Below are 15,325 nucleotides of genomic sequence, written 5' to 3'. Positions count from 1 at the left end.
AATTCTGATAAGATGTCTCTGTCCCTTCTGACTTAAAGAATCTAAACGCCTTCCTCTTCTTGTCCATTTCCTCCCCTACCTGTTTATTTAGCCACATTGGTTTTGACTTATTTCTTTTATACTTATTACCCAATGGTATACACTGATAAGTGTGCTTTTCTAACAATGTTTTAAAGACTGCCCATTTATCTTCCACTTTTTCCCTGCAAAAACATCATCCCATTGTATTACTACTAGATTAGACCTCAGTTTATTAAAATCTGCCTTTCCAAAGTTGAAGGTCTTTGTTGAACCCAAGTAATCTGTTTTTTGATCATTTATTTCAAATGAGACCATGTTATGATCACTGTTACTCAAATGTTCCAGGACTTGAATATTTGTTATTACTTCTACATTGTTTGATAAGACCAAATCCAGAACTGCCCCTCTCCTGGTTGGTTCCTCAATAATTTGGGTCATATAATTGTCTTTAAGCACCCCCAAAAACCTGTTCCCTTTTGTTGTAACGCTAATCTCATTGCCCCAGTCTATGTCTGGATAATTAAAATCCCCCATTATGCAAACATGACCCAGTTTTGATGCCTTCTCCATTTGCAAAAGTATTTTAGCTTCCTCAATCTCACAGATATTTGGTGGTTTATAGCATATTCCCACAAACATTTTCTTTAAACATTTAACCTCCACTGCTAATTTCTATCCACAAAGTCTCTACATTTTCATCATTCCCTTCATAGACATCATCCCTTATAATAGGTTTTAGATCCGGTTTAACATATAAACATACTCCACCTCCCCTTCTACTTGTTCGATCCTTCCGAAAAAGAGAATAACCCTCTAAATTAGCTGTCCAGTCATGAGTTTCATCCCACCATGTTTCAGTAATGCCTGTGATATCATACTGCTCCCTTGCAGCTATTAATTCAAGCTCCCCCATTTTATCTATCAGGCTTCTTGCATTAGCAAGCATGCATTTCAAATTTTTTTCCGCCTGTACTATTATCTTATCTGCTCCTTCCTTTCTGCGCCCACTTTGTTTAGTCTTTAGAAGTTTTCTAGTATTATCTGTATTTACTATGGGTGTCTCTCTGCTTGTCAAACTTGCACTTGCCCCCATTCTACCTCCATACCACCTTGTATCCTCATCTATTCCATTTAGTTCATTATCTGTTTCATTCCCCTCCCCCCTCCATCCTAATTTAAAATCTCCTCCAACCTTTTTAGCATTCGCCCCCCTAGCACAGAAGATCCCTCTTCATTGAGGTGCAATCCGTCCCTAGAATATAGATGGCACCTCTCAGAAAAGGAGTCCCAGTGCTCTAAAAACCCAAACCCCTCCTTCCTGCACCACTTTCTTAGCCATGCATTAACCTCCCTGATCTCTGACTGTCTCCCTGCGGTAGCGCATGGCACTGGTAGTATTTCAGAAAATACTACCTTGGAGGTCCTTGCCTTAAGCTTTTGGCCTAGATCCCTGTAATCATTTTTTAGGACCCTCCATCTTTCTCTAACTTTGTCATTGGTGCCAACGTGTACCAAGACCGCCGGGTCAATCCCAGCCCCCGCCAACAATCTGTCTACCCGATCCGCAATGTGCCGAGCCCGAGCACCCGGGAGACAACAAACTGTTTGGTTCATGCGGTCCTGGCAACAGATTGCTCTATCTACCTTCCTAATAATGGAGTGCCCTACCACCACAATCTTTCTTTGTAGCTGAGCATCCTGAGTCCCCTCTGTGCTGGAGGAGCTATTCCCCTGGCTGCTAGAGAAATTAGTCTCCCCCAGCCTTGCCATTTCTGCCCCAACATTCCCAATATCTTCACTCAACATGGCAAATCTATTGGGATGTGTCAGCTCAGAAACAACCTGCCTCTCCCTATTGACCCTGATTCCCCTTCTAACTGTCACCCAGCTACCTACCTGCTCCTCACTAACAGCAACCAAGCTACCTACCTGCTCTTCACCAATTGCGCCACCATCTGCACCATTAGTCGAAGCAAGGGCCTGTTCAGTGAGCTCTAATTCCCTTTCAAGATTGCCAATGTCCCTCAATATTGCAAGTTGCCTCTTCAGATCAGCAATCTCTGACACTAAAGAGACCCCCCGCTCACACTTTTCACAGCGGTATGCTCCTTGGAACAGCTGCTCCAAGTGCACATACATGTGGCAAGATGTGCATTGAGTGGCATTTTCAATCCTGCTCATTCTAGCAACTATGCAGTTTAGAAGTACTAACAGTAAACTGTACTTCAATAACTATACCTTGTTTTAACTGCTTCTGTTTCTAACTGCACACACTTTAAACAACCAGCACTTGAAATCAACCACACATATCAGTCAGTACACGCAAGCCAATATAAAAAAAATAAATATATATATATATATATATATATATATATATATATATATATATATATATACTAGCTGATATACCCGGCGTTGCCCGGGCGTGGAAGGGCAGGGGGCATGGAGTGGAAGTGCGGGGAGGGGGGGAGGGGCGTGGAAGGGCGGGGGGGGGCCAAGGGGCGGGGAGGGCATATATATATATATATATATATAAAGTATATTAACCCATAAAAGTTATATGTTATAAAAGTTCTTTTATACCGGTGTTTATAGCAGCATTTTAACCCACACACACTTTTATGGGTTAAAATGCTGCTATAAACATGCGGCATAAAAGAAGCAATTAAAGTGGGTGAGTTTTGTTGCAATTCTTTTTTTTAAATTTACCATGGAATTGAAGCAGCGTTTCTCCGGAGCTAAACTCCATTAATCTCAGCTCCGGGGACCCCCTGCTTCCAGAGATACCGATCTCCGTAATGGTAGGGGTTTCAACGCTCCCGCGCCCTGCGGGCCAATAGGAAGCCGTGACGTCATCAGGTTCGGCTTCCCATTGGGTCACGTGACGAGGGAGCTTTAAAACTTTGCCGAGATACCCGGTACCCCCTTCGGAGGTAATTATCACGGGAACCAGGGGGTGTCCCCGGAGCTGAAATTAACAGGGTTCAGCTCCAGAGATCCATGCTTCAAACCTATGTAAAAATAATAATGATAATAATAAAAATGACGAGATAAATCCATGCTCTTTATTTCAGACACGAGGGAGGAGCATTTGCCTGTTATTATAGAATACGGCACACTCTGTATAGGACTGTGTGATATTATTGTGTTAGTCGCAGTAACACGCATTAACTATGTTTGTATATGGAAAGAAAACCCACTCGTTTGATTCTTCTCAGACAGCTGTTCGTGCCTTTCTTCTTAGCTATGCAGGGTGTATAAATATCCGATGTATGAGCTGGAAATAATAAGGCTGCCGGGTGCACTTTTCTAGTATAATTCTGCTCCTAACCCTTTCTGCTCCTAACCCTTTCTGCTCCTAACCCTTTCTGCTCCTAACCCTTTCTGCTCCTAACCCTTTCTGCTCCTAACCCTTTGAGTGCAGCAGAACTTCACGATCATGTGGTGGCGGCATCTCTGATGACACCAAAAGAAGAGGTGTCCTCCTCTTCCGGCCAGATCATGATCAGCGCTCCACATGAGCGCAGAACGCGATGGGTTAGCCGATTTTCCCTGCCGCGGGAGGCACCATAAACGCTTCCCATATGTATGTGTATTTTTAAAGCACCAACCAAGTACGCAGAACTTTATCCTTTTTACAAAATTACAATACAATTAGAGTACAGGGAATATAATAATATAGAGGGGATGAGTGCATCATTGGGCGAGATGAGTCCTTGCCTCAAAGAGCTTACAATCTAATTGGCATAGGGGGAGATTAACAGAAACAGCAGGAGGAAATTTGAGTGCATCGGTTAGAAGTGTTTTTTTAACAAAAAAAAGGGTTAAGGAACCCTATAATTATATTGTGAAATTCTGAGAAACCCCAACATTCTCTAATAACGCGTCTGAGATCAGATGCATTGTAAGGAACCCCAACCCTCTCTAATAGCGTGTCTGAGCAGATGCATTGTAAGGAACCCCAACCCTCTCTAATAGCGCGTCTGAGATCAGATGCATTGTAAGGAACCCCAACCCTCTCTAATAGCACGTCTGAGATCAGATGCATTGTAAAGAACTCAAACCCTCTCTAATAGCGCGTCTGAGATCAAATTCATTGTAAGGAACCCCAACGCTCTCTAATAGTGCATCTGCATTGTAAATTCTTCTGTAGTTGGTCCAATTTTCAAACGACCTGAAAATTACAAGGATCCCTTTAGGGATGTCCGGGGGAACCTCTGTTGAAAATCACTGTTAAAGTGTATTTTTGCCTGGGTAATCTACCCTTGCATTTCCTTCTTGTTTCACTGAAACATCACCAAACCTGATGTATAGAGCCATGCCGCAGGCCTATAACCCAGCACTACAATGCAGAAACTAATGGTTCATGGTGTAATAAATCACAGCGTGTCAGATCCTGGCACATAGCATCCATCCATTAATAATTCAACCCACCTCTATCGATAATTAATCCCTTTTTCCTTTGCGGAATTACAAAAGTGGGACGTTTTCTGATGCTACACCCTGAAGAATATTTAGTGAAGTTATTAAGTAAGGCTAATAATGATCTATTATATAGCAGAGTGACTTTCAATGGGTTATGGGTATCTCTCTTCTCTGTGCTGGTGAAGAGTGTGGTCCCATTTATTTGGATGGAGCTTATCCCATCTCCAGCGTATTGAATAGGGGATTTAATATGTATGTATGTACTGTATATCTTTATTTAAAGAGCACCATCCATGTACTCAGCGCTTCACCGCAGTAATACACGTGACATCATAATATAACACATAATGGGAATAAACTTTAAGACATAAAAGTAACAATTGGAAAACGAGTCCCTGTCCTGAAGAGCTTACGATCTAAGGCTGCGGCCATGCTGCCGTTGAGCGCGCTCAGGCTTGACAGCGGTGATGTCACCAACTCTCCAAGCCTGAGCGTCGGTCGGGTGTCCTGCTTAATTTTGCAGGCGCGAGCGGGGGGGGGGGGAGGCGTGGAGACTGAAACAAGCCTCAGCAGAAGCAGGGGTGGCGCACGGTAAAGGGTAAATAGTTAAAGTCTGCGTGGATCCCTAGAGATCCAATATACCAGCACAGCACAAGAGATAATCACCTAAAAGTGGTTTATTGGGTCCAAAATGCACACATATGCCCGACGTTTCGGTCCCCAGGGGGACCTTCTTCAGACCCCTTTTATATATATTCTAGCTTTTGTGCCCGGTTTCACCCGGGGAATGTAATAGTGAATACATGTCGTGTCCCCCCCCACCCCCTCCCCCCGTTCGTCCCCCCCGCACATCTCCCCAGCAAGGACACGCCCCCTCAGTAGCCACCACCACCCCCGCCCCCTGCTCCTGCTCTAACAGATTTTCTGGACAGCCGATAGAAACTTAGAATGTCCAAAATCTGGGAGGTGAGTCACATAGTCAAAATGAGGTGAGTCAAAATAGTTGCGTTGACCTACAAATCCGCAGCAGAATGGACAGCGAAAGTTTCGTTGTGCTACGTGGTGCCGTTTCTGAGATTTCGATGCTTCGGACATACAAACAAACAAACAGACGGAATCCAACTTAGAATTATAGTATAGATATCTCTATTTGAACAAGGAGAGGGGGGCTTCCAGAACTGAACCTTATTATTTTCAGCTCAGGGGACTCCCCCATTCATAAGATACTTTACAGGTTTATGTGCTGGTGCACTTCTTGGATATTTAATCATGGCGGCCATGGTCATTCTGTAGGAAGCCGAAACATCAGCCATTGAGGCTTCCTATTGACCCGGTTTGGTGACTTTTGATTTCCCTCGAGGGAGAGGAGAACACCGGCACTTCAAACTGTACCTGGGGAAACAGAAGATCTCGGGTCTTGAAAATTGTTGGGTTCATCTCCGAAGGACCTCCCCCTCCAACTCGAATAATGTAAAAAAACAATACAAACTAACTGAGCCGTTTGAAATGTACAACAGTTGCTTCTCGTGGCACCTTACAGTTTCACAAAGCCCTCAAATATATTACTCCAAGTCAAGAGCAATTAGAGATGCGGGTGACTACTGCAACCTCTCCTACAGAGCCCTGGCCCATGGCCAGTCTTAAAGCTGCAAACCAAGCAATATCCAACATCCAAATCAGTTCTGTACTATGAGAAAATACTTGTAGCATTTTTTTTTTTAAAACCACTCTTAAAAACATTTTTAATGTATTATAGTGTAACAAACATTTTTTTTGTTTCTATAGCAACCATTTACAAAGTCACACCCCCTTCCTCTTCTGAAACAGGCTCTGGCACACCCCTTTTTGAGCCCTGCCCTCCGCCTAGCAGTGCACCAATTGTATCTAGTGACTGCCTGGTCACATGAATCTTCCCCACAGAACTTTGCACCTTTGGTCCTCTTCTGCTGCACTGACAGCCATTTAGTGAAACCCCGAGCCAAATCTTCGCCTATCGATCGGCAACTTAGCTAATTACTTATCATAGTGTGTATTGTATTGATGCACATATTAAAGAGGAAAAAATAATAATTTAAAAAAGGCAGCTTGGACTGCTGCTTTAAGAGCACTGCTCAGTCCAAAAATATCTGCCAAAGTGCCTTCATGCTGTGTAGAAGGAACAGGAAAAATTATCAGCATTAAAACACTGCCTTTTTTGTCTGCTTTGTACATTTTGGAATAACAGGACAAATAGTGGACATGTACTGTATTAAGAAAAAAGCCATTTGTTCCTTCACACGGTACAAGAAGTTTCAGTTGCATCCGGTGTATATTATATTACATTTGTTATTTTAATTTGCAATAGACAGTATCTCCATTTTAATTTGCTTCCTAATTCCCCCTCCAAAGAGAAATTAGCAAGTCAACCTCACACACAGACAACACAGAATCAACATTCCACATCTGCCATGTTCTTAGTGTGTGGGATGTATTAATGTTGCCCACTAACCCTGGTATCATCCAGCACCGTAAGGTGGATAGCACCGCTTAGCAAATATGGGCCTTATCCTATGTGCATCAAAGTGGCTATTTTCGGCTGACAACACCCCAATGACTTTAATGGAAATTTGGGAAAGAAAACGACCTGAACTGCTGGTTCTGTGGGTGTAGAATGAACCCCTTCATGTTTTAAGCTGTGCAAACCCAATCTGGGTATTGGTCCCACTGACAAAACCAAAGGGATATATCATTGGTAAGTATTCTTGGTAAGTGAAATCTTTACATTACACCTTTGTGATTTTTTACTATTTTTTACAATAACATTACTTATGATCATTGTTTGGTGTAAGCATTGCATAAGGGTCATGACAGTGTTCTTGGGCTATTCAATATTGCGTGAAGCTGTTTCCCGAAGCAGGAAAATAGTCCAACTCAATTCTGATGAATGGTAATAAGCACCAAAACAGGAACATGGTTCTTGAATAGACATATTGAGTAAGGGACTCAACAATACTGTAGTTCGGCAACTCATGATATAAATGAAATTGGGTGCATTTTAAATGCAACCTGTTGCCTCAATATATTATATATATGCAACATTGATTTTCAAACATCCCAGTTTAAAAAAAATATTAATGGATCTAGAGTAAAAAGCATTTTATTACCAGAAAATCACCCCTACCACACGCAGCACTTATCATCTGAGATCTGACTCCAAAAGACTGTTCATGGTCCCAAGGTTCAACAAAGTATCCGGCCGCTCCTCCTTCTCTTACCGTGCACCCCACAACTGGAACAGTCTACCAGAGACTCACACAGCCACCACCAGTCTAAGGCTGCGCGTATAGTGCGGCAACGCGACGTACCGGCAAAACAAATGTATTGCCGCCACCGCGTGCACTTATAGTAGAAGCGGCGCAATGGAGCGATCGCTGGAAGTTAAGTCAATTTGATTTTTCCAGAAACCGCCGCGTGATGTCATCATCGTGTCGCCGGCACTATAAGCGCAGCCTTAGCTGTTCCACATTTTAATCTGGTCTGTAACTGTTACATACGCCTATAATATATATTATCTCTAACTGTGCATGCATTGTCTTGTATATAATGTATAACCCTGTTCACTTAATGTAACTATGTATTTGTAACCATGTATTATGTGTCACCATAACTGTGCCCAGGACATACTTGAAAACGAGAGGTAACTCTCAATGTATTACTTCCTGGTAAAATATTTTATACATAAATAAAATAAATAAGAAAAAACATCAGTGACATTTTCCAGAGATCATAGAAGCAAAGTCGCTTTGTTTTCAAGACCAGTTTAATGGTTTGGATTGTATGCAGAGACTGATCAGGAAATACAGTGTACAGTAAATAGGTTACCCTATTTGTAAGGCAAAAAGGCGGGTAACTAGTCCAGTAATGGACAGGCCCACCCGAAAAATCCACTCGCCTGGGACAAGTGAAAAACTTAGGGGTGACGAGATTTGGAAATACAGGGGGCGCAGAAGAAGCTCAGTTAAGGTGTTTACAATAAAGAAGGGGTATTTAAAACCATTTTGTTTTTTTTGTGTGTTTTTTGTCTTTTACATATCTGCGCTCCCCAAACACACCTGTATTTAAAACCAGCACTGGCTTAAACGGTTCCCTTTATCTGGGGCAGAGAGAGTGGGAACCCTAGGACAGAGGTGGCGAACTCCAGTGCTCAAGGGCCACCAAAAGGCCAGGTTTTCAGGATATCCCTGCTTCAGCACAGGGGGCTCAATCAACGGCTCAGTCTGTCACTGATTGAGCCACCTGTGCTGAAGCAGGGACCGATTGAGCCACCCTGTGCTGAAGCAGGGATATCCTGAAGACCTGACCTGTTGGTGAGTCTTGAGGACTGGAGTTGGCCACCCCTTGCCCTAGGGATATCAGGCAAAGAAATGGTCCCTGGGAGTAGAATGCAGAAGGTAGCCGCCCTGCATTCCAAGATGAGTGCTGCAGCCAAATGAGTCCCCAGCTGCTAATGTACTTCTTGGATGCACTTGGAGTTTGCAGATCAGTAGTAGCTTTGCAACATGTTTCTAAAACAATATCCAATGTCAATATTGCTTCTCCCAGGTATCCCTTTTAGAGGAATCCAGACATTTTAATTCTGGTTTTTTTTTATGGGCGCGGGGGGGGGGAGGGGGGTTAAGAAAAGTGGCAAAAAACCTCCACCTTACAGTGTACAGTAAATAAAAATACCACGTGTGAGCACATTCACGTCTCAGACAGGTCTGCCCTGCCCTTCCCCATTATCTCTTAGCATAAAGTGCTTCCGCTGCAGCCAGGGATTCTGGGAAATGACATGCAAATGAGCACACAGCGTCACCTTTTACCTCATGTTTATTCTTGGGCCCGCGCTTATAGTGCCATTGCTGGCGACGCTGACGTCACGCTGCGGCCGCTGGAAAAATCAAATTGAAGTGAATTCCAGTGATCGCGACCAAGCCAGTACATTTGTTTTGACGCAACGTCGCATTGCCGTCGCCGGGACTATGAATGCAGCCTTACATGGACCCCTATAAGCTTATGCCTGCCGCATTACACAGCTTTTCAGCAAAGCCTGAGTTAAAGAAGTGCAGAGTAACCTTACTCACAGACAGCTTTTTCGACCACTTCTGTTTTTTTGTGTGTCTCACTAACTCTGAGCCAGTCTCCCTGAATATTAGTAGCAGCAGTTTCCTAGACATTAATGAAGTCTCGCCAAGAGAAATAACAAATCAGCACTTTTCCATTCAACATTTTTGGGGTCCAAAAACCCCAAATCTCATACAGTAGCTTTATTTTCTTGGAGGTCGGCATTTATGAAAAGCCTCTTTGATTAACTCCAGACATGAAGTATAACAATATTTGGGGAAAATCCAACAAGAGGCTCGTTCCCAAAATGTGAGGCTCGCTTATTGGTGTGTGGCACAGATTGGAGTCGGCAGAGAGATTTTTTGGCCATAAATTTGACTGGCGCCCTTAAGACACCAGTTGTCGTCGCACAATTGCTAAAGTTATCAGCACAACTTCTGTTCTGCCTAGATACAAATTTACTTTCCATTTCACAACAGTGCAATACTCCTTTTCTGCAATTCACTACATTACTTTACCACAGTCCTTTAAACTGGCTAAAAAATATTTCTGAAGTGCATAAAGCATAAAGCTGGTGCAGATTTCCAATGATAAGTATCTACTTAAGGTTATTTTTTTTTTTTGGTAAATAGATATTTTCCCGACATTATGCAGATAGAGCAGAACCAATATAAAGTCGGAGTGTCCACCAGCCGTGTTACTTAAAGTGAGCGACAGTTAAATAAAAAAGAAATATATGTTTCTTTAATTTTATTTCCAAATAAATAATCTCTTTTCAACCACATTCCATGACCCCCCCCCCCATTAAACTCCTTTCCAATCCCCTTCCTCACCCCACCCTTCCAAAAGCCCATGGTCTCCCCTACCCTCACCCCTTCCTAAAGCCTCTCCAAAAACCCACCTCATAGATTCAATTGACACCACTATCCCCACTGTCAGACCCATCACCGTGCCAACGACCAGATTAAATCCAGAGACCTTAACCCAAGCCCTTGCCCACCAACCAAGCAAGCTCTTAAATACTCCCAACCCATAGCCCAGTCCATGATGTTCCTTCTCCTGCCCACCAACCAAACAAGTTTTACTAACTAATGTACAGCGTTCTGGATAAGGGCGCTATTTAAATGTTGTTATAATTAAATATCTTTAATTGGGGGAAAGGCTGCTTTGATAAGTGACCCTATGCCGGGGATCTCCCTCTCATTATAATTTGTGTGCGTTCAGCTTCCCAAAGACCTATTCCGGTGCTTCTACCAAACTGTGGTCTTAGAGCCACCAGTGTTCCACAAAGACACTAATCGTGATAATCAAAGCTTTTCAAAATTCACTTCAGTCTGTGTACTCTCTGTTACTACTGAAGATTGATTTTTTTGGGATGCCAATCTAGAGCGACTATTAAAATATATGCACATAAATGATATTAATGACCAGTTATAATTATAAGTACGACGCTCCCCCAGACATTGAATAACACCGAAGTGATCCATGACATGGACACGTTCGAGAACCCTCCCCTCGTCAATCTTTACAGAAAGGGAAAAAAATGTCCAAAAGAAGTACTATTATTTTTTTTTAATGTGAAAATGCAGATTTGGAAGTAAGAAAAAGCAAAGGTGCTCAATCAATGCCACCTACTAGGATGAAGTGGCTGAAGTCGAGGGGATTTCCGAGGTTTGTAAATCCCTAGCTTTACACACTACCAGGAATTCATACAGTGGTTGTGATTCATGAGCTGCTGAGATCACAAAAGTGTCATTAAAAGCTTATCTATGACCACAAAATGTAGCACAATATTGCAATGTGTCCAAGCCAGCATTCCCTTTCTGACTTTAAATATTGATCCTGTCCCCTCCCCCCCCCCCCCACCGAAATGCTGGATGACTGTGTACACTTTGCATGCCAGAACCCATTGAAATTGGCTTTGCAATGCATTGCTAGCTTCTCGTGCAGGGAAGGGGTTAACTGGCAAGTTATCTTCATGTTATAAATAGTATTATTTTCTATTGGGGAGGGTGGAACCAACTTGGTAAAATGCTCTTATACTAAACTCAATTAGTTAATGAAAAACATAGAGGTGTCCCTCTGACCAAGCTTTATAACCACAGATTTGGTAATGTGCTATGAAGACATCTTCCCCATGCAGAAGAGGGAAATTTGACATGAATGAGACTAAAACCGCCCCCAGCACTGGGAAGACGGCATCACAGCAGGGACCAGAATGAGACCATCCCTTGTCTGCTAAAGTTGCCTTTCATGCTCAGGAAACTGCCCCCCCCCCCCCTGATTTGGTAAAAACGTCAAAACAAAGCAATTCTCAGTCTGATTTAGGACGGGGGGGGGGGGCTCAACTCCAGTCCTCGAGCCCTCCCCCAATAGTTTAGGTTTTCAGGATACCCCTGCTTCAGCACAGGTGGCTCAATCAGTCCCTGATAAGCACAGGTGGCACTCAATGAGTCTCTGCTTCAGCACAGGTGGCTCAATCAATCCCGGCTTCAGCACAGGTGGCTCAATCAGAAGCTCAGTCTTCGACTGAGCCTCTGATTGAGACACCTGTACTGAAGCTGGGATATCCTGAAAACCTGACCTGTTGGAGGGGGGAGAGGGTCTTGAGGTCTACAGTTGAGCACCCCTGATTTACCAGTTAAGAGAACAGAGACACAAAGCCATTGTGGGAGAGTCCTGGTCAGCCGGTGCTGTCCCCTCACTGTCACCCGTTAATCCCTTTACCTGCTGTCACACACAGGACACCTGACCCGGCAGAAAGTCCTCCTGTGACAGATCTGACACTGAAGTCAGCAGGGCAAAACAGCCGTGTCAGACCTGGTGTGACTCTGGAGACTGGAAACGCATTAAGGCTTTACTGTCACTGGAAGTGAACAGGTTACTCAGCACCGCTTAGGTTTTCTCTCCCCCCCCACCCCCCCTATCCATTGCTGCTTTAACCTTTTCACTGCCTGGACAGGAAAGTTGGCTTCATGTTCACCGTCTCGTCGCCGTTCGCCCGGGCATGCAGATTGTTGAAAGGGGGGGGTGAAAGCAAACACAAGGCAGGCAGGTAGCACACAACACAGAGGCACTGAATAACAATTGTGTAGGAGGGGAAAAAAAAAAAAGACACTTACACCAAGCCGCCTGCTCCGTATTTTTACGTATCCCTGCTTCACAATGTCGTTAAAATTTGAACCCATCACTTGCGAGCGAGCGAAGTCAGGGAGGAAAAAGCAGGAAAGTTCCGCCGGTTGAAGAGCCCGAATCGGAGAGGAGGCAGGAGGCACATCAAATCTCCCCCCCGCAGACTCCCTGCGTGCCGCCGTGTCCTTTTAAATCCACTTTGGAGAGAAGGGGAAGGGGAGCTGTAAAGAAAAGGGGACTGCAACTGAGCAGCGAAAAAGCAGGCATCAGCTGACAGATCTGGCTGGCTTACATGCTGGAATATACCATTGTGATGGAAGCTGCCCTGATGCAGGGGAAGATATTCCCCCGTGCGATACCCAACCCACCACTCACAAGCGGCGATCGTGTGAGCAACCACCCTGCCTTCCACAGTGTGGGAAGCATCGTGGAAGAGCAAACACGGGCACCCGCACTGCTTTGATTAGCATAGAGGCAAAGCAAACAGGAGGATATATGTATCTTTATAAAGGTCGCAGAATGATTTCTGGATTATCTAACGCAGTGGTTTTCAACCTTTTTACAGTTAAAGAAACCTATGATTAAATTGTGAAATTCAGAGGCACCCCAACCCTCTCTAGTAGCGCGTCTGAGATCAGATGCATTGTAAGGAACCCCAACCCTCTCTAATAGTGCGTCTGAGATCAGATGCATTGTAAGGAACCCCAACCCTCTCTAGTAGCGCGTCTGAGATCAGATGCATTGTAAGGAACCCCAACCCTCTCTAGTAGCGCGTCTGAGATCAGATGCATTGTAAGGAACCCCAACCCTCTCTAGTAGCGCGTCTGAGATCAGATGCATTGTAAGGAACCCCAACCCTCTCTAGTAGCGCGTCTGAGATCAGATGCATTGTAAGGAGCCCCAACGCTCTCTAATAGCGCGTCTGAGATCAGATGCATTGTATGGAACCCCAAACCTCTCTAGTAGCGCGTCTGAGATCAGATGCATTGTAAGGAACCCCAACCCTCTCTAGTAGCGCGTCTGAGATCAGATGCATTGTGAGGAACCCCAACCCTCTCTAGTAGCGCGTCTGAGATCAGATGCATTGTAAGGAACCCCAACCCTCTCTAGTAGCGCGTCTGAGATCAGATGCATTGTAAGGAGCCCCAACTCTCTCTAATAGCGCGTCTGAGATCAGATGCAATGTAAGGAACCCCAACCCTCTCTAATAGTGTGGCTAAGATCAGATGCATTGTAAAGAACCCCAACCCTCTCTAATAGCGCGTCTGAGATCAGATGCATTGTGAGGAACCCCAACCCTCTCTAATAGCGCGTCTGAGATCAGATGCTATGTAACGAACCCCAACCCTCTCTAATAGTGTGGCTAAGATCAGATGCATTGTAAGGAACCCCGACCCTCTCTAACAGCGCGTCTGAGATCAGATGCATTGTGAGGAACCCCAACTATCTCTAATAGCGTGTCTGAGATCAGATGCATTGTAAGGGACCCCAACCCTCTCTAATAGCGCGTCTGAGATCAGATGCATTGTGAGGAACCCCAACCCTCTCTAATAGTGTGGCTAAGATCAGATGCATTGTAAGGAGCCCCAACCCTCTCTAATAGCGCGTCTAAGATTAGATGCATTGTAAGGAACCCCAACCCTCTCTAATAGCGCATCTGAGATCTGATGCATTGTAAGGAACCCCAACCCTCTCTAATAGCGCGTCTGAGATCAGATGCATTGTAAGGAACCCCAACCCTCTCTAATAGCGCGGCTGAGATCAGATGCATTGTAAGGAACCCCAACCCTCTCTAATAGCGCATCTGAGATCTGATGCATTGTAAGGAACCCCAACCCTCTCTAATAGCGCATCTGAGATCAGATGCATCGTACATTCTTCTGTATTTGCTAAATAAAAATATCACTTGAGTGCACATTCCCATGTCCCAGCCAGGTCTGTAACCCTGCTCTTCCCCATTATCTCCCAGCATGCAATACTTCCACTGCAGCAAGGAATTTTGGGGAATGACATTCAAATGAGCACGCGGCGTCACCTTTTGCTTCAAATCCATTTTAACATTGACCCCTATAAATTTACGCCTGCCACATTGCACAGCTTTTCAGCAGTGTGGGTTAAAGAAGTGCAGAGCCAGTAACCCTACTCACAGCCAGTTGTTTCAACCTTTGTGAAGATAGTTAGATTGGCTTTTGCAATACAAAGCTGGGATAGGTTTCAACCACACATTAATAAGTTATGGTGGATAAAAAAAAGTGACAACAACCCTGCACATTACAGCATACAACACATTTAAAAGATCACTACTGAGCACATTCACATGTCTCAGACATGTCTGCAAACCTGTATTTGGTATCCTTTTCAAATAATCTGAAATTTACAGGGAACCCTTTAGGGATGCCCGGGGAACCCAAGGGTTACTTGGAACCCCTGTTAAAACACACTGATATCATCCCTTTGTTCCCAGTATAGCCAGGAAGGCACTGCTTTGCACTGAAAGGGGTTACAGTTCTAGGTGCATGTATTGTGTGGGGTAGGATTATTTAGCCCATGTTCATGTTAGAAACTCGTCCCATTTTTCGATGGTCAGTTTCTTCACGCGTTGTTTGAGGAGTCTCCCAAAGGAGGGACACTGGCACATCTTGTCCTTCTGACTATAGCCGGTACA

At 44.2% G+C, this 15,325-nt stretch overlaps 1 protein-coding gene across 4 annotated transcripts in view; it reads right to left on the bottom strand.

The window, feature by feature from the left end:
* Positions 1-13,054, bottom strand: part of DOK5 (docking protein 5) — a 96,387-nt gene extending 83,333 nt beyond the window's left edge. For 2 of the 4 annotated variants that reach the window (XM_075571588.1, XM_075571590.1), the window contains exon 1: positions 12,651-13,054. In XM_075571588.1, the coding sequence (XP_075427703.1) occupies positions 12,651-12,716 (66 nt within the window). In that variant the 5' untranslated portion in view covers positions 12,717-13,054. The remainder of the gene's footprint in view (positions 1-12,650) is intronic. The other 2 variants (XM_075571589.1, XM_075571587.1) reach the window with 2 other exon arrangements.
* Positions 13,055-15,325: the final 2,271 nt, after the last annotated feature.

Source organism: Ascaphus truei, chromosome 15, assembly GCF_040206685.1.
Source record: "Ascaphus truei isolate aAscTru1 chromosome 15, aAscTru1.hap1, whole genome shotgun sequence".
In the NCBI taxonomy this organism is placed as follows: Eukaryota; Metazoa; Chordata; class Amphibia; order Anura; family Ascaphidae; genus Ascaphus; species Ascaphus truei.
Note: the sequence above shows the minus strand (reverse complement) of the source record. Positions and strands in the feature narration are given on the sequence as shown.